We start from the raw sequence: 27,294 nt of genomic DNA on the forward strand, positions 1-27,294 counted from the left end.
TCAGACACGACTGAGCAACTGAACTGAACTGAAGTGAATTACTTTACAATATTGTGATGCTTTTTGCCATACATCAAAATGAATCAGCCACGGGTGTACATGTTTCCACCCAATCTTGAACCCTCTTCTCTCCCCACCCTAACCCTCTGGGTTGTCCCAGAGCACCAGCTTTGAGTGCCCTGCTTCATGCACTTAATCCTCACAATAATCCCTTCAGGTAAGTTTTATGACCCTTATATTTACAGAGAAGGAAACCAAGTCTCAAAGATGTAAAGTAAGTTGCTCAAGATCAAACAAATAGTAAACAGAGCCAGGATTAGATTCAGGAATAGTTGAACACAAAATGTGTATGCTTTCCTTAGGCTCTTAGAAGGTGCCACAACACGTAACAGTTCAGGAACCTAAGGCCAAACAAAAACAAAAAAACAAAACAACAACAAAAAGAAACCCTCATTAAGTAGTTGACTATTATATTAGGCTGAAAATAAGCCTGCTATATAAGTGACCAAAAAGAAGAGAGTGTCAGACACACAAAATTAAAAATTGAGTTCTGCCCAGAATATACAATAAAATTTGACCAGGTATTGATATGCCCTTCAAAATGAAATGAAATTAATCAAAGAGCCCAGAAAGAAGTAAGTAATGAAAAAAACTCAAGTCACATGCTGATAAACTCCTTTAGATGCTGATAAACATACAGAGCCAAGATAGAGATAAACCAATGATTCATTGTAGGGTATGATTTTTTAAATTATCATCTAAGAATAAAACTAAAAATGCTGAGACATTTCTTACCTCATCACAAAATGCCATAACAATTACTACAAATACCTGAACTGTAATGTCAATTACAGTGATTGCTCTAGCCGACCAACTCTGCTAACCTAATATAGAACTGCAGTAGTCAAATGAGAAACGGAAGCAGTCTAAGTTACTGGATGCTACACTCTTTACCTAGTAATTAATTAATTCACTTTGGTTGTGGAATTTGCCTATAAATTCATTGACCTGTATGCTTTGCCCAGAGGTTCTTTAAAGAAAAACCTGGACATCGAGATCCAGTTTTGGATTTTAGCAGTCAAAATAAAGAAAGCATCTTCAAGCACAGCACATACTGACACATTAGCAGTCACAGCACAACTCAAGCAGGCACACACAGAAATGAAGGACACACTAAATTCAATAAAGAGTAGAAATAAAAAGAAACATAGCAGAAACAAATCCAGCAGGAATAAAGAGGGTTGGAATGCATAAAATCATCTAGGTATATTTGAAACTAATTTTCCAAAATGAAGATACTAGCTTTCACTTTTGGCAACAATGAATAGTTTCTAGCCAAAGGTACTAAGGAAAGGCTCAGCTATAAACCCAAGACATGCTTTAAAATGATTGTTAAATGAAATCACACCATTAAACACTCTCCCACAATGATAACGTCCAATGAACTACAATAGCAAAAAAACAAATCATTTCCAACATATATGCAGTATTTCCAAATTAGCAAATAAACTATGCAAACCACTCTATTTAACAGACAAAAGTTTTTAAGTTTTGGTTAGAGAAACCCCAAGTGCCACTATTGAAAGTAATTTTTATGGAATCCATCTTCTAAAATGGTTTATAATGATTAAGTTTGGTATTTTTCTATTTTGTTTCTTGGTGCATTCTATTTCAATTTAATAATATGGTACTAGAAAAACTTCTTGTATATGGCTTTAAACACTGTGTAAGTTGCATAGTTCTTAGGTTTTGAAATTTTCAGGTATACTGATACATAAAAGTATACCTTTAGCATTCTATTTCCCCATAACTATTGAATGACTCTGCCAGTGCTGAAAATCCACCAGCTCTTATTAGGAAAGCCAAGATGAAAAACAGAGCCTGGTGCTTAAAAGAAGGTGCAGTTCAAAGATAGATGTCCTGATGTTCTCCTAGTTCAAAGATCAAATCAGAAATCAATTGGTAATGTTACATATACTATTTTGTCATTTAGCAGATGACAACTAAAGACATGGATCATTTTCCTTCCTTAAAGTATAAGCTTTGTTTTCTTCTATTTGTGATTCTTCTCTAAAGTATTTTCTATCTGTTCTTCAAGAATTTTCCCCTTCATCTTGCCAAAACAGGATTTGAAATACAAATCTAAATAAGTGTGTGTGGGGGGGATGGGCGGGAGAGGAGGGAGGAACCACTTCTACATGGTTATAGTGAAGTCAAAAACAATTTTTCACTGCTAACTGGCTCATCTCACATCTACCTACCTGTTCATAAGTCCTGAGGCTTGAATATTCTGCTTAAGGCACACTAAAGACAAAGCTGTCTCTAGCCAATGGGCTTTACCCAGTGTTCAAGCACAGAACAGGTTTCAAATGGCCCAAGGTGATTCAGTCTTCATTTCAGCTCCATGGCCGCTTAACAAAGTTCTATTTAGGATACATTCAAAGGCCTGGGTTCCTAATGGGAATCAATATGTAGTATTTTCTGACTGTGTAGACCTCTTCCAGATTTTTTTTCAAAACCCAGAACATTCACCTGGGAAACAATTCCCCAGCTTTAATCCAACTTGAAAATGGTCTCTAAGAGCCTGTGCACCAACACCCCCTCCAAGCTAAGGAAGCCATGGGATAGAAGGCAAACCATGGGATAGAAGACAAACCACAAGGCCTTAAAAGGTAATAGTTTCAGGACCTGGGACAACTGCTTCAATTCTGTGGGCTTCTCTTTCCTATGAAAATGCATATAAAAATACCTACTTCACAGGGAGTTAATGAAGAGAAAATAATTGGAACGTTGATCAAAAATTTCTAATTTATAAAATTTATTTTGTTATGCAAGAAGACAAAAATTACTGAAGAAGCATTTTATCTACACAGGTGACAATTAAGGCTCCCAGATACTGAGGAATGGCCCCTGATCAAACAGTGTTAAGGCAGGGGCTCCACTCTGCACTTCCCAGGCCTCTTACAGTACAGACCACATTCAACACACAGTGCAAACTTGAGCTCAACAATAACAGAAATGGGGCTCAGGCTTGGGCCCTCCAAAGAGAAAATAAAACCAAAATGATATAATATGGTGAGAGCAACCTTCAGAGACAAATATATTTAAAATTACTGAGTGACCCTTTCGGGGTCTACACACTTACCAGACCTTAAGAAAGCTGGTGAAGGGACGACTGGATCAGGTGAGCTGGCCATTTCAAATTGTTGACTCTAATCATAAGCGTCGCAGGCTAAACTATAGCAATTTTCAAAACTGTTTAGTGAAGGTTAGAAGCAATCAGCGTTAGATTAATTGAAAGCAGTGTGAGCAGTTATTAACATGATGCAGTGTGCAACAAAGGCAATAATTGAGGTTCATTATAATTTTATTTTCTCCTTTATGACTAGAAAATTTGATTTTCTTTGCTTTGATAAATTACATTTGCTTATATGGATGAGGCAGGAAATATATAATGGCCACTTATTAAACATTACATAAGAGCAGCATCCTCTCTTGAGCAGTGAAGTGATTATGCTACTATGTAACAATGGCTCAGAACTTTGCAGTGGTGTATATATCTGAGTCAGGTTAGTCCAAGCTTCAAACAAAACTCAGTTTATATGCTCCTCTAAAAGTAACAAACAGAATCTGGAGAACTCAATGATTCACTTAAGAAACTTTACAGTCTACACAGTTATAGAAGACTCTGAAACCTCAACTAATTTGGAGGGATCTCCAATGGTATCTTTTACTGCTATGATGTAAACATATAGGAACATCCAACATTTATACAATGTATTCAGCTACTTTGTACATGAAAGTGGATTTAAGTGACCACATTCAATAATAGTTAAATTTGAATTTTTTTTTTCTCAGTAAAGACAGAGAAGTTGGTTTTCAAAGCTGACTGTTAAGACATGCAGTTCAGAGGAAATTAAAACTGGAGAAGAAAATAAACCCTATACGTGTATTAGAGGAAAAGAGAAACGCTGCAAAAATATACGTTGAAGGTAGGGCTCAGTTTCCTGTAAAAAAACTTCAGTTACTCTCTTTGATGGGATATTATCAACCCAATAAAACTTTTTATAGCCCAGACAGACTCATTGCTAGTGGTCAACTAAATAATTCAATACAACACAAAAAATTTGAGATAAGTTATTAGTTTTAAACTTATTAGTTTTTGAAAAATTCTCTCATACTTCAGTGGTAGTTTTGCTATAACCCTAAGTAAATATGTGCAGAACTATTTTTAAGGTTTAAAACAGAATGAAATAAGCAAGAAACACTGAATTTCTCCTGTATGATTTATTAGACACTTCAAAAAAAAAAAAAACAAGCTAAGCACTCTGTTGTTTGCACAACAGACAACTAAGAACTTCATAAATGGGAAAAGCCAAAACATAATGGGGGTGGTATTAGCTGTAAAAAATAACAACAAACTTCTGAATACCAATGCAAATGCAGAGTTAGCTTTCCTAGAGCTGTGTTTTACAGTTATTAGATTATCAACTTTGACCTTAGCTAACTAATTTATATAGTAACAACAATAACTAACAACTAGTAACAACAATCCTTCAAAGGGAAGATTCTTAGTTGAAGATTTGGTCATTCCACCATCTTTCCTGTATACAGGGGCACTTCTTAGCTCGAGATTACATCCAGCCAGCCAGGAATAAGAAGTTTCAATCCTGGCTCTCAGATGAGTTACCAGCCACAAGTGCTAACTTCAAAGTCGTGACTTTGCAATTTGAACAAGTCAGTTCAGGACACTCGAACTGTTATAACTGCCTGCGCAGCGTCTTCTGATCTAGGTGGCATCGGGTTTGGGAGCCACAACTGAGAACTAGGTGTTCTGGGGCCACTTGCCCAAGGGAAGGGGCCCACTTCCTTCTGAGCCTTAACTATGCTCAGCGTGACATCCTTCATTGCCTGAGGCCCCGTCCCCCTCAATTTCTGCCACGAAGGTACCTGGCTAGAGCTCAGAGCTTGTGATGTAAAAAGGAGATACAATATAAGGCAACAAGCAACCGCCGGTTTTCTAGGATCAGACCCTAGTCATAAGAATGAAACGCTCTGACTTTCTTCTGGGAGGATTACAGGCACGAACAGCAGGCTGTCGAATGTGGTCGCCGTCTGATTTCTAAGTAAGAAGACTCCAGACTAAGTCGGCACCACCACCTATTTTTCGAGGAGGAGCACACGCGAAATATAGCTGGGGAAGCAAAACGGAGTAAAGGTGGGGCCACCACCTAATGGGGGAAGACATCAAGAGGAAGTCAGGGACCACCGTCTGCTTTCTAAGGAGAAACTCGCGGGCACAGGTTCATTCTAGGACCCCTATCTGCCTCCCGCCCAAAGCGCTAGAGGGGGAGTACCCCTGTGGTAAGAGGGAAGGGGTGGCATCCCAGCCAGCCAAACCTGAGCGCTTGGTCCGGGCTCTTCGCTCCAAGACCTTCCAGCTCACTTCGGCCATGAGCCCCGCCATCGCGCTCGGGCCGCCGCCTTGGCCACCACCTCCGGGGCCGCCTGTCAGCTCCGCCCGGCCGGCCCCGCCCCCCCGCGCGACACTGTCGGGAGGCGCACCGGCCGGAAGTGAGCTGAGGGCCCGCTTCAACCTAGCTTCGCGGCCTCCCAAGCGTCAGAGGGGCAGCCCTAGGGCAGAGTAAGAGGAGAACCGGCCGCGGTCGTACGGGCGTCGGAGCTGCGCTCTTTCTCTCTCTGCCGGCGGCACGGTGCTTTCCGGCTGCCGTTAAGCGCGGCAGTGGGCCGGCGGGCTGGGGCGGAGGGGCTGCCATGGCGGCGGCGAGCCGGCTGCCGGACTCTTGGGTGCTTCTGGCCCTGCTGCTTGGGAGGCTCGCGCTGCTGGGAGTCGGGCCGGTCCCGGCGCGGGCGCTGCACAACGTCACGGCCGAGCTCTTTGGGGCCGAGGCCTGGGGCACCCTGGCAGCCTTCGGAGACCTCAACTCTGACAAGCAGACGGACCTCTTCGTGCTGCGGGAAAGTCAGTGCTTGCCTGGCCCCTCTCTGTCCGCGTGCCCCTCCCGGTGTTCCCCACGCCCCTTGCCTGGGGGGCCGGTTCTCCTGCTTTTCCCGGCCCTTCTGTGGCAGCCCTATCTTTCTCCCTTTATCTCCAATTTCCTTGACAACCGCCCCCCCCCCCCACCTTTTTTTTTAAACTGTCTTTTCCAAACCCGGATCTTGGCTTCACCACTCCACAGTTTGACCGCACTAGAAACACCCCAATTTTTTTGTTTTGTTTTCTAGAGAAGACCGCGGCCTTCACTCAGGCACCCCGCCCCCTTCATAGAATCTCCTGCCTTCCTGAGTCCTTCCTGATCCCCAGGAGTCTTTCTAGCTTTCTGTACGTTCCTTCTCAAGGCCCCTTCATTCCTATCTGCCTTACTTCCTCCAGTCTCCCTTCCTCTTTGATGAATTGGAAAAGGTGCAACTTGATAATTTCCTCTGGTAAAGAACTTCTCCCTACCTCCTAATTAATCTGATTCACCCTTCACTCCCTTTGTCTGGGTCCCAGCTTTCTTTGAAACTACTTTTCCTTCCCAAGAACTAAACACTCCACAATTAACTCACGTATTTTGCAGGCACCACTAATAAATAAACCCAGTGTCTCTTTAGAAGAGGATTCTCAAACTGCAGCTTTTTCTCCATTCTGAGCTGCCTAGTCTTGTGTGCGGAAGACCTCCTTGCTTTGGCCACCACCCTCCTCTTCCAAATCTCTGCTTTATTTTCCAGCTTAAGGTTCTTGGGAGTTCTTCGCTTTAACCATCACTAAACTATTTTTTGGTAAATCTTGATGCTGACAGTGGGCAGTAGAGGGTCTCAGAATTCTTGAGTACCCAGAAAACAGGTTCTATTTAAGGTCAAGGCTGTGAAAGAAGGAAGTGAAGCACTTATATAAAGCTTGACAGGATCTTGGCCCAGATCTCTTGGAGTCCTTTCTGGGACCCCAGAGCTTCTGGTGGACCTTGGACTTTGGGTATTTCCCCTATTTTTATATGACTCCATTTACTGCAGGAGGGGGGCAGACTGCCTAACCCATAGCTACTCCATCCCAAGTGGAGAGAGACTCTCTCTTTAACTTTAAAGATGACATGTGTTTGGCTAAACAGTTTGAAAAGTGTGTTCCAATGAGTGCTCACTGAACTCCAGAAATGCTTGGCTGGGGGGTGGGGGGTGGATCTATAGGAGCCAGAAGGGACTGGTCTTGGAGGATTCAGGTTTTTTTCTGCTTAAATATGAAATCACACCCTTGTTACTAGTCAAATGCCTACAGTAAGAAGTTACTGTGTTCTTGGTGTGACGCATCTGTGCAGTGAACTAAACAGCCTTATAAGAGGTTGAGTTGTTATGTTTGGATAGGGTATGACTTAACACAGGCATATTCTTTATATGCTTCCTAATTTAAGTCAGTTGATCTGACTCCTAGGAGGAGGCAGGACCAAGTATATTTTCCGTGTTCATCTTTCTAGTTTCTCTGCTGCTTTGAATATTGAATTTGTTGTATACTATTAGGAATCACCTTTCTGTTAGTGTGATAGGACCATCCTCGGTAGGGCAGACAAACTGGAGTAAAATAAAAGTTTTCTTGTTGAAAACAAGGCCCAGAAAGCTTCTTGTAACCACTGATTGGATGTCTTAATGGGAAGCATTTTTCTTTTTTTTTTAATTTAAATTTATTTATTTTAATTAGAGGCTAATTACTTCACAATATTGTATTGGTTTTGCCATACATCAACACGAATCCGCCACGGGTGTACATGTGTTCCCAATCCTGAACCCCCCTCCCACCTCCCTCCCCATACCATCCCTCTGGGTCATCCCAGTGCACCAGCCCCAAGCATCCTGTATCCTGCATGGAACCTGGACTGGCGATTCGTTTCTTAAATGATATTATACATGTTTCAGTGCCATTCTCCCAAATCATCCCCCCCACCTCTCCCACAGAGTCCAAAAGACTGTTCTATACATCTGTGTCTCTAATGTTACATATTTGCCTCTTTTAGGAAATGACTTAATCGTCTTTTTGGCAGACCAGAATGCACCCTATTTTAAACCCAAAGTAAATGTATCATTGAAGTAAGTACAGATGTGTGTGTTTCTGTAAAATTGTCATTGTTGTAATAACATGCAGTAACCAATTGCATTGTTTTTGAAATCAATTTTACTCTAATACGATGTCATGATAGAAAACCACTAGTTATGAGGTATGAAGCAAGTAACTTGTTAGGAAAATTAGTTAACATACAAAAATTTAAAGTTAAAAAATAAATAATTTTGAGTGGATCCAGGTCTGTTCCTACATAAGCACCTTTCAGACCCTTGTGATCTGATATGCTTTCTTAAATGTCTTAGGGATTGTCCCTCATCCTGAGTGTGCCTGTGGGAACAGCCTGCTCACAGGCTCTTCAGGTCAACTTTGCGATCTGAAAGAGTTTGCTATGGGGTCAGTGACTTCTGTTTTAATTTTTTCCTTTATTGACTGGTAGGTGGTGACTGCTAGGGGACTGACTGGTTACTTTTGAGGAAATTCCAATCAAACTGAATTTTTTAAGTTTTCAAATAATAGCCCTGTTTTATATATATACACATATATGACTGGCTTTGCATGAAACACAGTGACTCATTCAAAGTGAGCCAACAGTTTTGAAATTACAAGAAGCAAGGATTGAATTGCTGTCTGGAAGGAGATGAGTCAGTGCAGGCTAAAATGGCAGCTTCTAGAAAGTTATGGAACTTGAGCTTGACCTTAAAATAGGTAAAATTTAGCTGAGGGCTTTCAGTTTTCAGGATACAACATTAACAAGAGATGGCAGTAAAAAACAGTATGTTGTGAAGAAAAGATGAAAAGATTTGCCTGACAGAAGTAGAGGGTACACTTTGGAGAGAGATGGACTAGGAAGATGAGATCAAGTCAGACTAAACCATCATAAATATCAGAATTGACTTCAATCCCATGAAAAATGGAAAATCATTACAGGTTCTTGTCTGAAGGAAAGATGATGAAAACGGTATTTTAAGTTGTCTGATTTACTTGTAAGTCATGTGCAGGATGAATTGGTATGTAGAAAGATCAGATATTACTTCAGAAACTGTTCCAAAAATTTAAGAAGTTCCCATATGGCCTAATGAGTCCTGAAATTCTTTAATATTTAACTTAAATTCAAACATGGAAGATTAGAAGTTAAGGCAGTTTATGGGCTGTTAAAGACTTGGGTTCCACAGAGTGTTTTTTTTTTTTGGTTGTTTTTTTTTAATCCCAATTAACTTCTTTTTTTTTGATTAATGTCATTTTATATACTTACAAATTTAGAAATTCTTGTATTTATTTAGTATACTTTTCAAAAAATAACTGTCCTTCACTGATTTTTCCCCTACTCCTCTGTTCCTCTCTCAAATACAACCACATTTAAAACTTTGAACTGTTTTGGTGTTTATTTCCATGTTTCGGGGCTTTCCTAGTGGCTCAGAAAGTAAAGAATTTGCATTGTTGCACTCCTTCCCAATCTGAACTCTCATGCCCTACGCCTCCTTCAAAGTCACTGTTTGGAGATTTTTCCCTTTGTTATTCTTTGTTTGATCCCTATTTCTTAGATAGTGTACCATTTTGTTCTTTGCTTCTTCATTTACTTCACTGGAGTGTATCCTTCTAGAAGTTTGAAAATGGGTATGTCCTTCCATTTCCAAAACCTTTTTCTATTCACTCTTCAATTGACCTGTAAATCCATTGCTGTTCTTTTTCCTAATCATTCAAATATAGCTTGTTTTATTTTTAATTTTAGAAGCTATTAGGGTGTCTTCTTTATCCCTTTTTTCTGAAATTTCATAGTATGTGTTGGTATAGACTGTTTTTCTTTTATTATTCTGGGCAGTAGGTGGGCCCCTTCAAGTCTGTTATACCTGGGAGATTTTTGAAATGTTCTTATTTCTCTGATTATGTTTTTGTTTTCTCTTTAAGAAATCCTTTCTAGTTGGTTACTGGATTGCCTAACTCCATCCTTTATTTCTTTATTTCATTTGTGTCTGTCATTTTGTGGGTTTCCTCCCACCCAGGAATTCTTAATTTTATCTTGGGCCTTTTATTGGATATTTTTATGTTAGCTGTCACTTGAAGTGCAAGAAGGTTTATTCAGGGGGGAAACACAATCCATAGGCAGACGGTGGGCTGCCTCGGATCCAGGAAAGGCCGTCTGTTATATTTCTTAATCTCCAAGAAGTTTTCTTTGCTCTCTTATTATTCTTTTGTCTTAGCATGCTGTTCTTTTTTTTTTTTTAATGGATATATTTTCTTCTCATGTCCTTAAGTATAGTTTTGAAGCTTTGTTTTGTTCGCTATTATCTGTTTGTTTTTTTCAGATTCTTTATTGCTGTTTGTTTGGCTCTCTTTAATATTCAGTTTTCTTTAAAAGGCAGGTAGCTCTTTATTAAACTTTATTAAGAATAAAGTACTAAAGAACTCATTGGAAACTCTGCATGGTGGGATTTGTCTCTTGCCCTGTGGATATGTTCCTGACTGACGGGCATCCTAGGGATTTGGCAGAGCTGGGATCAAAGGTCCATCTATTCCTTTTGTTGACTTTCCATTAACTCCCTGTTTTTAGCCTTAGACCAATATCTTACCATCTCCTGCAACTTAAATCTCTGACATCTGAAACTTTCCAGAAATAAACTAGTTGATGCCTTGCTGAGAAAGAGGGAAAAGGAACCATCACAGACCTTCAGTTAAATCTCTTTTCAGCCTTATGCTTTATTTTTGTCATCTGGTATTTCTGATGACTCCACATTCTAAGCTTTTCAAAGGTTCTTCAAGGCGAAAAGCTTCTTGAGCCTTTTCTCTAAGCACTTCAAGCTAAAGTGTATGTAAGCTATACAGTTGACCATTGAATGATATGGGTCTGAAACACACAGGTCCACTTATATATATTTTTTTTCCACTAAATCTGTACTGCAATACTATGCTGTTCACAGTTGGTTGAATCTGTGAGCACGGAACCGAGGGTGTGGAGGACCAATTGCAAAGTTATCTGTGGATTTTCAACTGCAGCTGGCCAGTGTCCTTAACCCCACGTATTCTTCAAGGGTCAGCTCTTGTTTCCTTGCGCCCTGTTAAGTCAATTAGCATCTCTCCATCTGCTGTGTCCTTTCATGATCTCTTTGTCTTTGAGGGTTATACTTAAAAAAAAAACAAATTTCATTCTGTATCATTTTAGTGGGTTCTTTGAAAAAAGAGATCAGTGTATATCACAATCTGTTATTTTTTAAAGTTCAAATTCCTATTTTTAGAGCCATAAGTCAATTTTAGGAATAAAACTGGTTAGGATAAGTTCCCATCTAGTCCTTTGTAATGTATTCCTGTCTATTTCAGGGTAGCTTTTGACTGTAAATCATGGATTTATTTGAACAAGTGTTCCTGTCAAGTATGTGCAGCATATGCATGACTGCACATCGTATATACACAGGTGCACAACAGGGCTGTGCACTTACATACAGCTTGCCGCATAGCAGCATGTGCAGTTACAGTGTCATCAGTTTTAAAGACCAGCTATTTTTCAGGGAAAGGTTAAAGTGTTTTCAGAATACTTTGAGGAAACTGGCATTACAAAAAGTATTTTATCGTAATGAGAATCCATTTTAGAGGACAACACAACTGAATTTGAATTCTAGCTATTCCATTTAAGTAGCTCTTTAACTCAGAAAGCAACTTAATTGCTCAGTTTCTTGGTCTATTCAATAAGAAGAACAAGACCTATTTCAGGTAATGGAGATTATCAGATAATAATAGTAGCTGTTAAGCACTTGATATAATGTCTGAGACATAGTAAGTAGCTGCATTAAAATAAAGCTATTATTATATATTTTTTCTAAATCTTATAATTATCAGTATTTTCCTCATTTCACTCTAAGTAAAACCTGTTACAAATTTTTTATATTCATGATGTCATTTAGAAAATAATTATTCATAGACTATTTGAAAACTGTCTTGCTATTTGTTCTTAAGTAGAATTAAATATAAATTGAATTTAAGGCCTAATTTTTGGTTGGGTCACTCAAACATTATGACCACACTCCAGAATGTCTTTTTTAAATTTTTCAAGGTTAATATAAGCCATTCTAGAATATTTTATTATTAAAGATGTAGAACTAGGTATGTATGTCTTGATAGTTTATTGCCAGGTTTGGTCAAAAGGAACATATTTTTCATTATGAATCTTGAAAACCTTTCAGAAATAAAATGATTATTTCAAATCTGCATTGAAATCCAAAATTAAGTAATTTTTAAATATCTTGTATAAAATGACAGTGCTACTTATTGGTGCTTTAACAGTTGATAATTAGCCTCTGTTTGTATAAACACCATTCATGGGTCCTGGTATCTCTGACAGAAGAACTAGGTGAAAGGACTAAGTCAGTGCTTACACATAGAACTGCACTTCCTCTTAATAAATATTTCAGCTTTTTCTCATTTCTTAAGACTCTCTGCATTCATCCTGAATTCTTTCATAGTCCAAGGAAAACTACATATGTAAAGGTTGATAAGCTATTAAAGAAGACAATGAAATTAATCAGTTCTGTAAATTTTTATATTTTGCATTGAAAATATTTTTGCATAGTATAAAAGTGTCCTTTTCTATTATAGCCCTACTGGAATGTTTGTTTATTAAAATGTTTGTTTGTTTGTTTAGTAATTACAGTGCATTGATAACCAGTGTAGTCCCAGGGGATTATGATGGAGATTCACAAATGGATGTCCTTCTGACGTATCTTCCCAAAAATCATGCCAATGGTGAATTAGGAGCTGTTATCTTCTGGGGACAGAATCAAACATTAGGTGAATTTGTTTTAAGTGTCTTTAATATTTGTCACTGGATATTAAAGGAAAAACATGCCTGGTATTCTTAGGTAAATGTAACAAAAATAATGTTCAAAAATTAGTTCAAAAATACAGTTCTTGTGTGTCAGCAATTGTCTCTAAAAATCTTCTTAAAAGTCTGTTTTCTGATTCTCCTTTTTCAACCTAGAAGTGATCTGCAGTCAACTCCAGGGAACAAAATCCATTCTTGTTAGCTTAAGAAAGACAGATTTATTCAAAGGTTTTTATGCTTTACAGAGTTATTGGGTTGGCTGAAGAACACAAAGTTGAACTTTCAGGAACAATTCTCAAAGCCTTTGAAGAAGCTACTGCCCTTTTACCATCAGAAAGCAGTCAGTTGCACAACAAGTGCTCCCTCAGTACTTACAATTCAGTGATCAGACGTTTAAGACAGAAATGGCAGGAACACAGCCTTCACGCCATTCCTGCCTTGCAAAACCTGTAGTGTATCTAATTAGCAGGGCTTACATTTTATTCAGAATCTTAGATGCAAGGATGTCTGAGAAATGCTGTTTTTGGTTTCTGGTCTCCCCAGTACAGGAAAGCACAAAAAGGTTAAAGGTTGAGAGTCTGTCTACCATGCGTGCGTGCTAAGTCGCTTCAGTCATGTCCAACTCTTTGCAACCCTGTGGACTGTAGCTCCCCAGGCTTGTTGTCCATGTGATTCTCCAGGCAAGACAGTCTACCGTATCTTCCCATGAATCTTCAAATCTTATCTGAAAAACCAGTTAATTACACCTGAATGGGCAATTTTTTTCATAGAACCAGATTTCAAGGACTGAGGAGAGGAAAGCATGGACATTTTAGAATCAAGTAGTTTTGCACATATTGGGTTCTTTACAGCAAAGTCTTAATTGACAGTTGCTGTAGTGGTAAACCATATATAAAGAAGACTCATGTAAGAGATTTTCAGAATGAAGACTCAAAAGGAAGTTATTATAATGCTGATATCTTCACTGTAGTATGAAATGAAAGTGGTAGTCTCTCAGTCGTGTCCAACGCTGCGACCCCGTGGACTGCAGCCTGCCAGGCTCCTGTGTCCAGGCAGTTCTCCAGGCAAGAATACTGGACTCCGTTGCCATTCCCTTCTGCAGGGATCTTCCATACCCAGGGATTGAACTTATGTCTCCCATATTGCAGACAGATTCTTTACTATCTAAGCCATCAGGGAAGCCCATAGACTTTCCCAATAGTTTATCTTTAAAAACTCAATGTCCACTTAAGTTATAGTGTCTCATTAGTGATTAATGGTGAAAGTTGGAATTAGTTAGAGATGAATCTTGGAAAAAGTAAAAGATTATTTTCGTCCCTGAGTGCAGATATAAAAAAGAATATAAAATGCCTGTTCATTTATGTATTTTCTTTTCTTTTACAGATCCTAGCAATATGACCATACTCAATAGGACTTTCCAAGATGAACCACTAATTATGGAGTAAGTATGTGCTTGCTTCCCTTTAGGTGATTTTAAAGTTAGAAACATAAAATCTTTCACGTAGGAAACTACTTTGCTCATTCGTATTGGCTCTGTGTTCATTCTCCCTTTAAAGCTGATAGGGGCCTGCCCTCTTAATTACATGATATTTACTTGCCATGATGGAAGAAAGAGAAAAATGAAATTCATTATTTTGGAAAAAGAAAGAGATTTGTCTTTTTGGTAATAGCTTTGAATGTGTCCATGATGGATCTTTATTGATCCTAGCCATGTCATTATTCAGAGAACTAAGATAACTGTTTTTGAATAAAACTGTTAGTGGTTGATTGGCAGATATGAAGGGTAGAGGATTTCCTCTAGTGACTTAGAACTATTTCTATATTAAGGAAAAACTTTGTCCTTTTTTACAGCTCTTGCTTAGTATTATCATTTATCTCCTTGAAATAGACTCCTGTACCAACATAAGGTTAATTCAAATAGCTGTTAGGATTCTGATAATGATATAGATACTGTCTTGGGGACTAAACAATGTACAGCCACGTTCTTGCTTCCAGTGCTGCCTTTTGTACAGGTTTTAAAATCATAGTTGTACATCAATAGGTCAGTGACTATTAGAAGTTTGAACTTTAATCCATGGATTAATCTTTGAAAGGTTCTCAGCTTGATTTATTTTATAATTAGGTGTTTTTCCATTGTTGTTAAAATATTCAATGGCTAGTATAAATTTTTACACCATCTTAGGGATTACTTTTGTGGGTTATTTCCCCTAAGCCCATCTGACTAAATAAGGAGGAGGGTCATGATTCTGAAATTAGTCTCCTTGTTACTCAGAGATAGGCTAGACTATGCAGAGGCTACAGACAACACCAAAATCTCACAACAGAAGTTTATTTCTTGCTCATACTGCATGTCCATTGTGTGTCACTGATAGTCTGTGCTCTTTTGCTAGCACTCAAGAGTGTCTTACAGGCCCTGTCATCTGTGGAGCTGGGCCATCTGAAACACGTTCTTAGTGCCGAGGTGGCTAGAGGGTCCACTAACAAAAGTTAAACTCGTCACTTCTGACATTCAATTGACTAGGCAACAGATACTGTTGTATGTTTACCACACCTACGCAAAGTTTTTCTTCTAATTAAATTGGAAGTGAGAATTTAATAGAATAGCTGCTTAATGTTTTTAATGTTTTCTTTTCAGCTTCAATGGTGACTTAATTCCTGATATATTTGGTATCACAAATGAATCCAGCCAGCCACAGATACTATTAGGAAAGTGAGTAAATATGATTATAACCATGTAATTAATTGTACATGTTGGTGATAGAGGGACTGTGTGTCTGTATGAACTGATTGCTTTTACCATTGGGGAAGAAACCCTATCTTATTGGAGACCTTAATTTTTAAAAGGACATTTGGTCAACATATAAATTTCCTCAAACAGTATGGATTTGATCTGTCACTGGTTTCTGTGTAGAGCCAGTTTAATCATTTTATCCCTCTGGAAATTAGAGATATGAACTTTGCAAGTCCCCATTTAAATATTGGTTCATTAGATGTTCTTAGAAATGGAAAGATTTAATCTGAATACTATGGATAGCTGCCATCTTGATTGATTTTCCACCTTACTCATGTTAACTCCCATATGTTTACTGATAAGCCTTGTTCCTTCTGTGTTCAAAGAACTATTAATAATTGCCTGAAAATGTAAACATTTCTCTCTAAGCTCTGGAAACTTTTCCATGTATACTCTATCCTTGACCAGTATGTGTGCTTGTGTATATCCAAGAATGCCACTCTTAGGGAAAACTGCCTGTTATCTTGTGATTTGAAGAGTTCCATTATAGTTCCTCTGGATTTGAATAGCACTGTCCTCCTAACACAAGAATTGATGATAGCAAGATACTTTTCATGAGATACCTTCAACTTGGTTAATGTTTTCTATATTTGATGAAGTACACATTTTAAGAGTACAGAATACTTTTTTTTTTTCCCACTTTCCAGCAAGTGCAGGGAACCATCTTTATCAATTTGTCTTCCTAGGTACTATAAATCTAATGAATTTTCCTTCTGTGTTTTGGAGAAGTAATGTATTTTTATGATTAGTTTTCAAAATGAGATTCACAGGCACAAAGATGAGTAAATTGTGGAAATTTGAGCTATTCTGAGACGAAACGATCACATTTTCTGTCCCTTTTCTTTTAAAGTTCTCAGTAAAGAATAAAGAATATGTGTTTTTATGCTAGTCATAGTGACCTTTTAAAGACTTACTGTGACTCTTGAATGAGAAACCCGTTTTTCTCCTCAAACTTTGAAAACTGTCTGGAAGAGCACACTGCTCAAGAGAGCAACCGAATGTGGCTCTTGCTTTGCCTCTGCAGCCGTGCCTGAGAGGCACTGAGTGTGCATGTGGCGTGGGAGCCACAGGCCATTCCCTGCCTGTTTACCTTCGGTAGGCGTGTGATGGAAAATGTGGTGGTGATTTCTGGTCTGGTGTATTTTATGGCAATCAGTTATTTTATGACAGTCTCCATTTTAGTGACAGAAATACTTGGAATATCTTTAATATGATATGGCTTGACCTTATGAAATTTAAACTTATGAAACAGTTATTGTAGATAATTGAAAAATAACAACTGCCTAGAGAAAAATAACTACCTGGATATTATGTGATAATGTCAGAAATTATTTATTTGTTCTGAATTCTACATAGTGTTTTTGTCCTCTGATGCTTCTTTAAAAACTTATTCTGCCTGAACATATATTCACTTTTACTCTTTTACACATTATACTCTGATATACTACAGTATACTGGAGTAGTACTCTGCTGTTTCAAGATATTTATCATTTAAACTTCAGTTACAGATTAAACAATAGTGGCTAACCCTATTATAGGTAACAAGTTTGTGTCCAAGATTTGTCCTGATACGACCTTTTAAAATGAAGTTATGTAAATTGGCAGCAAAGAATTTCTGTCAAGAGCATTGTTAGGATGACTATAGCTAGCATTATCATGATTTAGACCAAAGAAAGCTGAAGATTTCTGTATTGGGGCAAGCATTAATATGTTACTAAAATAAGATACATGTATTTAGTCATATCCATTTTATAATTTATAGACATATGATTAGGTGCATAAGTTAAAAAGCCATTGGTATTAACATTTTGGACTATTTGTGTGACTTCAGTTTGGCAGTGCACTCCTATCTATCAAGAAACCTAATCTACCTTTTGCAGCTTAAATATTGTGCTTATTTATGCCTGACCCCAAGATTATCTTAATCAAATTTGACTCGAACCTAAACTTCTGGAAAATTTTGCAGTGATCTTTGAATAGAGCGCTAAGTATTCCCATGGGATTGTGCTGAAACGCCCACGGCGTAAGTGGCCCAGTATAGGCATGGAACATGGAAGAAGGAGACTGCCCACGGATAAAACTAACGTGATCTGGACCAAGCATGCAGGTGGTCAGTCTAAGCCAGCAACAGAGATAGGTAGAAGAATCCCTTTAACTTGGTACAGTGGGGTTATCTGGTAAGGACAGAAATGGTGCTAAATCTCCTATGTTAAATGTGCAAAGGTGAGGCTTCAGTTTGCCCCTCCACCTCACTTCATAATGACTTGAAATAATGTAATAATGTACCACATTATTTAGAAATAACACCTAGCTATTAAGTGTTAGAGCAGCTTTTGCAATGATGTGAGGTTATCGTTATTGAGCATTTTCTGTAAAAGGGTATTTGAAACTGATGTTGCATAAGCGTTCAGAATGTTGTTTTTAGTACTGACGTGAAAACACTTGAACCTGTGATTTTAATCAAAGCCAAATGTAATGTTGGTCTGTTCAGATTTTCTATGATTCATATACAGAATTCAAACACATAACTGGGTCAGGCCCAAGGTGTACACCTGGGAATATTAATGTAGGTATGTGACAGACTTTTGCCATACTCTTTACTTCACAAGCATCTGCTTGAATATTTTGAATGAAATATTAATGGCACTGGAAGCAGCCATTTCTAACTTAGTTATGTGGGTGGATATTTTTCCTCCATTAGCAGAAAAAACTATCTTCTATTTAAATATAGGTATTTAATCTCAATTCAGAAATCCCTTTTTTGTATGTAACCGTGTAATCTTCTCACATTATAATCAATGACTGATTTATTAAATCACCATTCATTTTTACTGCTGATTTTGTTTGCTTGCTGGAGCATTACAGAAAATACTGCCAATATTTATCTTAATGAAATAATATATTTTTCATGTAAATCTATTATTTAGAAAAAAATATGAAAATTAAGAGATTTATAACACAAAAGGAAACCAAGTAAAAGCTCTCAAGAGAGCTTTTAACTTTATTATCAGCATCAATACTCATAATCCTAACAGAAAAGCTAGCTCTGATATGATTCATATTTTCTTAGAATTCCCCTACCAGCCCCTTCTCTTTCTCACCTTATACACCGTTTGTATTTTGAACATCGTTGTTTAAAGAAACCTATTAGGACTTGAGAAATAAGTTTTTTATTGGTATTTGCATAGAAACAGAGCATCGGTTTTCTAACTTTTCTCTTTTCCTAAAGAAACTTTGCTATTGGAGATGAATTCACTAATTCTCTCTTTTCTCTTCTAGACCTTTTTTTTTTTTTCTTTCCTCTCAAAACTAAGCCACAGAAATAGTGAAGAGCTTTAGCCTGATGCCTTTGAATTGTACATGCTGTCATTATTTCCAGTGACATGTTACTGAAGGATCCATAATTTTATTTCCTGGAGTCCTATCAGAAGCTTTGGGGAGTCAGTTAAATGACCCCTGATTCCCTGGTGATTTATCATACTGCTTTATTTTATGTTCTGGTTGGCAGTGTTGTGTGTTAAGTGAACTTTTGATTTCTTCTAAGTGAATTTAAGATGTTAGTCTTAAGATTTACTCACTGTTTTTAGTTAAATATTATGTTTTTTAGATGTGTTTCCTTTGTAGTAATCTTTCAGAAAAAGAGCTTCTTTTGAGTTTCTGTGTGAGTAAATTCAACAATAATAGTTCATGAATATTGATGAATTTAAAAGTGTTTTGAATTCAACATATTTCTATTAACATATATCAAAAAATATGTTTCCTTCTTTGAGATGAAAGCATTTTCTTTTACTTATTACTTGTTGCATATGTAACGAGCATAGTTAGAGCAGCTTATGTATAGAGCAAATTTTGAGTAAGCTTGGTATATATTATCATTTCAAATTTAGGTTAAAGTGAATCAAAATAATTTGTAATTCCTGAAACTGCAGGTTAAGTCCTCTTTCATTAGCATCCTGTTGCATGATTTAAGTATGCATATGCTGTTGAGAATGCCCTACAGGTACTTGGTTTTTAACAGTCTGGAGGCCTAGGCTCTGAGCTTCATGCAGTTCCCTGAGTTCCATAGTACTCCTGAGTAGAGATGGGAGCCTGTGGTTCTCCTCAGACTTCGAACTTTTCCGTTTCCCTGACCTAGGATTTCTCTCAGGTATAATATTACCCTATGGACGTAGGAACTTTTGGGCAAAGTAAGGATATGGCTCAAAGAAATCTCCACGTTCTCTTTTACGAATGTAAGATGCTGTTTCTTAGAGGTCCTAAAGATTTATCTGGTCCGTCCCACACCTTTGATTCTAATAGAGGTCCAAGAGTAAATGAATAACCCATCAATTATTTACCAGAGTAATTCTGTTCTCCAGAGATGCTGCTTTTCCCACTCTTCTCTCATGTATCCAACTGTGCACCACGCCCCTCCTGAGGAGGCGTACTTCAGGTTGTACAACTTACTGTGCTCTGTAAGGCTTGGGGTTGGATGGGGAGCAATGAGAAGAAAGAAAATCTCAAACAAGCCTATTTGTATTTTTAAATAACTACTTAGTAACTCTGGAGTTGGCAGTTTGCATGAACTGTCTCATGTTTTTCTCACAACAGATAGCTATGTAGCTCAAGGAGCCAGGTAATTCAAAGGATAAGTGACCATCGCAATATATAAATAAATGGCAGATTTGGCATTTGAATCTTGGTCTTCCAAGATTGTGCTCTTGGTCTTCCAAGTTTGTATTCTTGCCTTCAGTTATGTACAGCCATTACCATTGTTCTCATTACAGGGGGCCTTGGTGGTGCTCCAGCATGGTTAGCTTAGAATTCCTCGTAGCATAGTGGTTGTTTTCCAAGAAGGAGCAATACAAGCGGTGTAGACAGAAGCTGGAGATCTCTTTAAGGTCCAGTCCTAGCAGTAAAACAGCATCACTGCTGCATTCTAATCAAAGAACTAGCTAATATTCTAGGGAATTTGAGGATTATGGACTCTACCTGTTGATGTGAGCATGTCTTAATTGAAATGTACAAGAGTATGTGGGATAGGAAATACTCTGGCCATCTTTGGAAACACAGTATAGTGGGCTGTGTTTATTTACTTTTATGATAAGTGAAGACTTACAAAGGAACTTGCAAACACAGATCATTTAAGCAGTTAGATCCTCAGGTTTCATAGGCACTCCTACCTAAAATTGATGAGCCTGAGTATGTACCCATTATCACAATAACTTTCTTCTTTTTCATATAAGAATGCCATATTCCTTGAGGCTTCCCTAGTGACTCAGCAGTAGAGAAACCACCTACAATGCAGGAACCTCAGGAGACATGGGTTTGATCTCTGGGTTGGGAAGATCCCATGGAGGAGGGCATGGCAACCCACTCCAATATTCTTGCTTGGAGAATCCCATGGTAAGAGGAGCCTGGCTGACTATGGTCCATAGGGTCACAAAGAGTCAGACACGACTGAAATGACTTAGCACACCATACTCCTTACCCTTCCTAAATCTCACAAATGGTACATTTCCAGGGGGGTAAAAACCCATAGAGCACCAAATACAGATACGGTAAACTAATAGAATCTCCAGATTTTCCTCTTTCATAATACCTTCAGATGAAGCTTAGTAGCAAAAAGAGCACTTTGATCCACATTTAAGATGTTCTAAACTCAGGCGTGCTAGAGAAGGGTTGTGGGAGTATGACAGCTTTTGTAAAAAACTTGGCCTCCTCCATTCCCTTACTACTGTCAAAGAATCTAATAATTACTGAGAGGGGTCCTGGGAGAGCATAGCAAAGAGTAGCCATGCTGCTGCTGCTGCTAAGTCACTTCAGTTGTGTCCGACTCTGTGTGACCCCAATAGACGGCAGCCCACCAGGCTCCCTGTCCCTGGGATTCTCCAGGCAAGAACACTGGAGTGGGTTGCCATTTGCTTCTCCAGTGCATGAAAGTGAAAAGTGAAAGTGAAGTCGCTTAGTCGTGTCCGACTCTTAGCGACCCCATGGACTGCAGCCTTCCAGGCTTCTCAGTCCATGGGATTTTCCAGGCACGAGTACTAGAGTGGGGTGCCATTGCCTTCTCTGAGAGTATCCATAAGAAACGCCAATTTCAGTAGAGCCAACCTTTTAGCTATTCTTAGTACTTTATCCCTAAGACACATAATTAAATGGAAAAAAGGTACTTTTCATGCCAATGTAGTTTTGGATCATGACCATGACTGTTTCAGGTGTGACTGGAATGTTCTCAAGGACCACTAAACCTATGGATAAAACTTTTACATAATTTATTTCACTTTTGGTACCCATTTGTTGTAACATAGTAGCTAAAATCTATTTTATCAAATCATATCAAGAAAATTCCATTTAAAGTCAGATATCTTATTTTGTCTTATGAAACGTTTATTCTTTTCTTTCTCGTATTGATAGAAAATAAGCTTACATGTTGGTTCCACGAGTGAAATAATTTTTGGTAGTGTATACCTTTTTCCCTTATTAAACTCATGGGGGAAATGTGGTATGTCTAAAGAAATAAGAAATAAATGGTATTATTTCTCATTTTTATGATTCAGTTCAGTTGCTCAGTCGTGTCTGACTCTTTGTAACCCCATGAATCGCAGCACACCAGGACTCCCTGTCCATCACCAACTCCCAGAGTTCACTCAAACTCATGTCCATTGAGTCGGTGATCCCACCCAGCCATCTCATCCTCTGTCGTCCCCTTTCCCTCCTGCCCCCAATCCCTCCCAGCATCAGGGTCTTTTCCAATGAGTCAACTCTTCGCATGAGGTGGCCAAAGTACTGGAGTTTCAGCTTTAGCATCATTCCTTCCAAAGAACACCCAGGACTGATCTCCTTTAGAAAGGACGGATTACTTTTATTTAATTACTCCAAAAAGCCAGATTCCAGAGTTCAGTATTCACATACATTTAATCAACTAATACATTTTTATCATACTACTATATTATAAATTATTTTAGCTGTACTTCACATTGCATTGCTTTAAGTTCATTAAAGATAAAAAACATGTTACTTTACTATCTTATAACCTGTTATGAAAGTTGTTAAATCAATTTTATCAAAATTACCTTGTTTTAATCTTGACTGCTTTTAGTAATCTTTCCTATAATATATGTGTACTTTTCTCAGCAGTTTTTACATTATTCCTTGAAACACGTGTTAACATATTTATTTTAATTGAAAAAAAGAGATCAAACTCTTAACACAAAATAACCTTCATTTGGAGGTTGTTTTGACAGTGAGGACTGGATTTGTTGGTTGTATCTTACGGCAAGCATTTTCCATAAGTTGAATAAGGTAAATTAGCAGCTCTAATTTTTTTTTTACTTTTCTTATGGAAAAATTTAAACATATTGAAAGGTGGAGCATATGGACAGTGAATTTGCAAGTAATATACCAACTAAACTCAGCAATTCTTGCCCAGTCTTATTTCCGTCACAACTTTTCCTTCATTCCCCTCTCTCACTCCCTCCCCTGACATTTTTTAATCTATAAATATTTATGTATATACCCCTAAAAAATAAAGGTGTTTAAAAAAATACATAATCACAATGTATTTATCATACCTAAAAAAACTAAGTTTAATTTAATATTAAATTTCCAGGGAGGTTGTAATGAACACAGATGAACAAGATTTCTTAATATCTGTATCCAATAAAGATGAAAAAAATATAGACTTTATGCTGAATATAGACTTTATAGTCTTTATAGACTTTATACTGTCTATAAAATATAGACTTTCTACTGTCTCATTTTAGCAATGTCATGCTATTTAAAGATAAGTAAAATTCTGAAAGAGATGGGAGTACCAGACCACCTGACCTGCCTCTTGAGAAACCTATATGCAGGTCAGGAAGCAACAGTTAGAACTGGACATGGAACAACAGACTGGTTCCAAATAGGAAAACGAGTATGTCTAGGCTGTATATTGTCACCCTGCTTATTTAATTTACATGCAGAGTACATCATGGAAAACGCCGGGCTGGAAGAAGCACAAGCTGGAATCAAGATTGCTGGGAGAAATATCAATAACCTCAGATATGCAGATGACACCACCCTTATGGCAGAAAGTGAAGAGGAACTAAAAAGCCTTTTGGTGAAAGTGAAAGAGGAGAGTGAAAAAGTTGGCTTAAAGCTCAACATTCAGAAAACGAAGATCATGGCATCTGGTCCCATCACTTCATGGCAAATAGATGGGGAAACAGTGTCAGACTTTATTTTTTGGAGCTCCAAAATCACTGCAGTTGGTGATTGCAGCCATGAAATTAAAGACACTTACTCCTTGGAAGGAAAGTTGTGACCAACCTAGACAGCATATTAAAAAGCAGAGACATTACTTTGCCAACAAAGGTCCATCTAGTCAAGGCTATGGTTTTTCTAATGGTCAGGTATGGCTGTGAGAGTTGGACTGTGAAGAAAGCTGAGAGCCAAAGAATTGATGCTTTTGAACTGTGGTGTTGGAGAAGACTCTTGAGAGTCCCTTGAACTGCAAGGAGATCCAACCGGTCCATCCTAAAGGAGACCATCCTAAAGGACACCTTGGCCACCTGATGCGAAGATCTGACTCATTGGAAAAGACCCTGATGCTGGGAGGGATTGGGGGCAGGAGGAGAAGGGGACGACAGAGGATGAGATGGCTGCGTGGCATCACCGACTTGATGCACATAAGTTTGGGTGAACTCCGGGAGTTAGTGATGGACAGGGAGGCTTGGCATGCTGAGGTTCATGGAGTCACAAAGAGTCAGACAGGACTGAGCAACTGAAGTGAACTGAAACTAATATTTTAAAACTCCATTCATCTCTTCAAAAAATGGATTTCCAGTAAAGTTTTACCTTTAAGAAGCTATCAAAGCATGTGCATTTTCATCAGTTGTACAGTAGTACTTAAAATAACCTCAAGGAGAATTTTTTTTAAACACCTGGATACATGAAGCCAATTTAAATACCAATTTGAAGACGTACATTTCTTGGAGAGACATGATAGAGTGATCACTGAGAACACCAGATATAAAAACATTTTTACATTATCATAAAATTTTGTAAGAAAATTTAAAGTACAAGCTCAGGGATAAAAGGAAGAGGAGTTTTTTTATGTGGTTTATGGGGTATGTGTGGATGATGGTGGGTAGCAGTCAGTATGGTATCTATATTCCATATTCCACTGAATACATTTTTAAGGATAATCATTTTTATTTTTTTATTGAAGTTTAATTGCTATACAGTATTGTATAGGTTACACATGTACAATATAGTGATTCGCAATTTTAAGTGTTATATGCCGTTTATTGTTATTATAAAGTATTGGCTCTGTTCCCTGTGTTGTATAATATATCTTCGCTTTATACTTAATAGTTTGTATCTCTTACTCCCCTGCCACTGTATTTCCCTCCTCCTTTCCGCTCCCAACTGGTAACCACTAGTTTGTTCTCTGTTATATTTGTGAGCCAACCTCCTTGTTTTTTATTGTATTCACTAGTTTCTTGTATTTTTTAGATGCCATATACTAGTGATATCTTAACATTGTTTATCTTTTCTAACACATTTTACTGGGCATAATGTTCTCTTAAGTTTCGCCTTTTATAGATAAATAGGTATTCCATTGTGAGTATATGTGGTTATGTGTGTATACCTCTCTCACACACACAAGCACACATAACATAGATCATATCTTTATCTGTTCATCTGTTAGACACTTGGGTTGCTTGCATGTCTTGGCTTTTGTAAGTAATGCTGTTATGAACATGTATCTTTTTGAATTAGTGTTTTTATTTTTTTAATATATATATATCTAGGGGTGGAATTACTGGATTATATGGTAGCTCTATTTTTATTTCTTTATAATTTTTTAAATTTAATTTGTTTATTTTAGTTGAAGGCTAATTATTTTACAATATTGTAGTGGTTTTTGCCATACATTGATATGAATCAGCCATGGGTTTACATGTGTTCCCCATCCTGATCCCCATCCCTCAGGGTCATCCCAGTGCACCAGCCCTGAGCACCCTGTGTCATGCATCAAATCTGGACTGGCGCTCTATTTCATATATGATAATACACAAGTTAATAAATTTTATGTACGTGTTTATTTATTTTTGGCTGTGCGGGCTTTTCTCTAGGTGTAGTGAACGGGGCTGCTCTCTAGTTGTGGTGTGTGGGCTTCCCTGCAGCAGTCTCTCTTGTGGAGCACAGGCTCTAGGTGCTCGGGCTTCAGTAGTTGTGGCTCTTGGGCTCTAGAGCACAGGCTCAGTAGCTGGGGCACAGGGGCCCAGCTGCTCCATGACACGTGGAATCTTTGCAGATCAGGGATCAAACCCATGTCTTCTGCATTGGCAGGCAGGTTTTTCACCACTGAGCCACCAGGGAGGCCCAGCTCTGTTTTTAATATTTGAGAAACCTCCATACTGTTTTTCACAGTGGCTATACCAATTTACATTTCTACCAACAGTGTGCTAGGCTTCCCTTTTCTGCACATCCTCACCAACATTTGTTATTTGTTTTCTTGTTGATGATAACTATTCTGACAGGCGTGAGGTGATGTCTCATTATAGTTTTGATTTACATTTCTCTGATAATTAGCAATTTTGAGCATCTTTTCATGTGCCTTTTGTCCATCTGCATTTTCTCTTTGGAAAAATGTCTATTCAGTACTTCTATCGCAGTCAGACACGACTGAGACACTTTTACTTTTTTTTTTGCCTTTGATTAATTGACTGTCAGTACGTAGTTTTATTTCGGGGCTGTTTTGTACCATTAGATATGGTTTTAGAAAAGGCAGAGGAACCAGAAATCAAATTACCAACATCCGCTGGATCATGGAAAAAGCAAGAGAGTTCCAGAAAAACATCTGTTTCTGCTTTATTGACTCTGCCAAAGCCTTTGACTGTGTGGATCACAATAAACTGTGGAAAATTCTGAGAGAGATGGGAATACCAGACCACTTGACCTGCCTCTTGAGAAATCTGTATGCAGGTCAGGAAGCAACAGTTAGAACTGGACATGGAACAACAGACTGGTTCCAAATAGGAAAGGGAGTACGTAAAGGCTGTATATTATCACCCTACTTATTTAACTCATGAGAAATGCTGGACTGGAAGAAACACAAGCTGGAATCAAGATTGCCGGGAGAAATATCAATAACCTCAGATATGCAGATGACACCACCCTTATGGCAGAAAGTGAAGAGGAACTAAAAAGCCTCTTGATGAAAGTGAAAGAGGAGAGTGAAAAAGTTGGCTTAAAGCTCAACATTCAGAAAACGAAGATCATGGCATCTGGTCCCATCACTTCATGGGAAATAGATGGGGAAACAGTGTCAGACTTTATTTTTTGGAGCTCCAAAATCACTGCAGATGGTGACTGCAGGCATGAAATTAAAAGACGTTACTCCTTGGAAGGAAAGTTATGACCAACCTAAATAGCATATTGAAAAGCAGAGACATTACTTTGCCAACAAAGGTCCATCTAGTCAAGGCTATGGTTTTTCCTGTAGTCATGTATGGATGTGAGAGTTGTGCTGTGAAGAAAGCTGATGGCAAAGAATTGATGCTTTTGAACTGTGGTGTTGGAGAAGACTCTTGAGAGTCCCTTGGACTGCAAGGAGATCCAACCAGTCCATTCTGAAGGAGATCAGCCCTGGGATTTCTTTGGAGGGAATGA

General features: G+C 38.2%; 2 protein-coding genes across 6 annotated transcripts in view; one reads left to right on the plus strand and one right to left on the minus strand.

The window, feature by feature from the left end:
• Positions 1 to 5,525, minus strand: part of PHKB (phosphorylase kinase regulatory subunit beta) — a 228,364-nt gene extending 222,839 nt beyond the window's left edge. The window contains exons 1-2 of one of the 4 annotated variants that reach the window (XM_027513690.1): positions 5,401 to 5,525; positions 3,146 to 3,255 (exon numbers count right to left, since the gene is read on the minus strand). In XM_027513690.1, the coding sequence (XP_027369491.1) occupies positions 3,146 to 3,197 (52 nt within the window). In that variant the 5' untranslated portion in view covers positions 3,198 to 3,255; positions 5,401 to 5,525. Of the gene's footprint in view, positions 1 to 3,145; positions 4,008 to 5,400 lie in introns of all 4 variants that reach the window. The other 3 variants (XM_027513691.1, XM_027513689.1, XM_027513692.1) reach the window with 3 other exon arrangements.
• Positions 5,108 to 27,294, plus strand: part of ITFG1 (integrin alpha FG-GAP repeat containing 1) — a 296,211-nt gene continuing 274,024 nt past the window's right edge. Inside the window, exons 1-5 of one of the 2 annotated variants that reach the window (XM_027513694.1) lie at positions 5,108 to 5,126; positions 8,004 to 8,076; positions 12,681 to 12,826; positions 14,244 to 14,301; positions 15,496 to 15,570. In XM_027513694.1, the coding sequence (XP_027369495.1) occupies positions 12,739 to 12,826; positions 14,244 to 14,301; positions 15,496 to 15,570 (221 nt within the window). In that variant the 5' untranslated portion in view covers positions 5,108 to 5,126; positions 8,004 to 8,076; positions 12,681 to 12,738. Of the gene's footprint in view, positions 5,127 to 5,567; positions 5,984 to 8,003; positions 8,077 to 12,680; positions 12,827 to 14,243; positions 14,302 to 15,495; positions 15,571 to 27,294 lie in introns of those variants that run through there. The other variant, XM_027513693.1, reaches the window with a different exon arrangement.

The sequence above is a fragment of the Bos indicus x Bos taurus genome, chromosome 18 (assembly GCF_003369695.1).
Source record: "Bos indicus x Bos taurus breed Angus x Brahman F1 hybrid chromosome 18, Bos_hybrid_MaternalHap_v2.0, whole genome shotgun sequence".
In the NCBI taxonomy this organism is placed as follows: domain Eukaryota; kingdom Metazoa; phylum Chordata; class Mammalia; order Artiodactyla; family Bovidae; genus Bos; species Bos indicus x Bos taurus.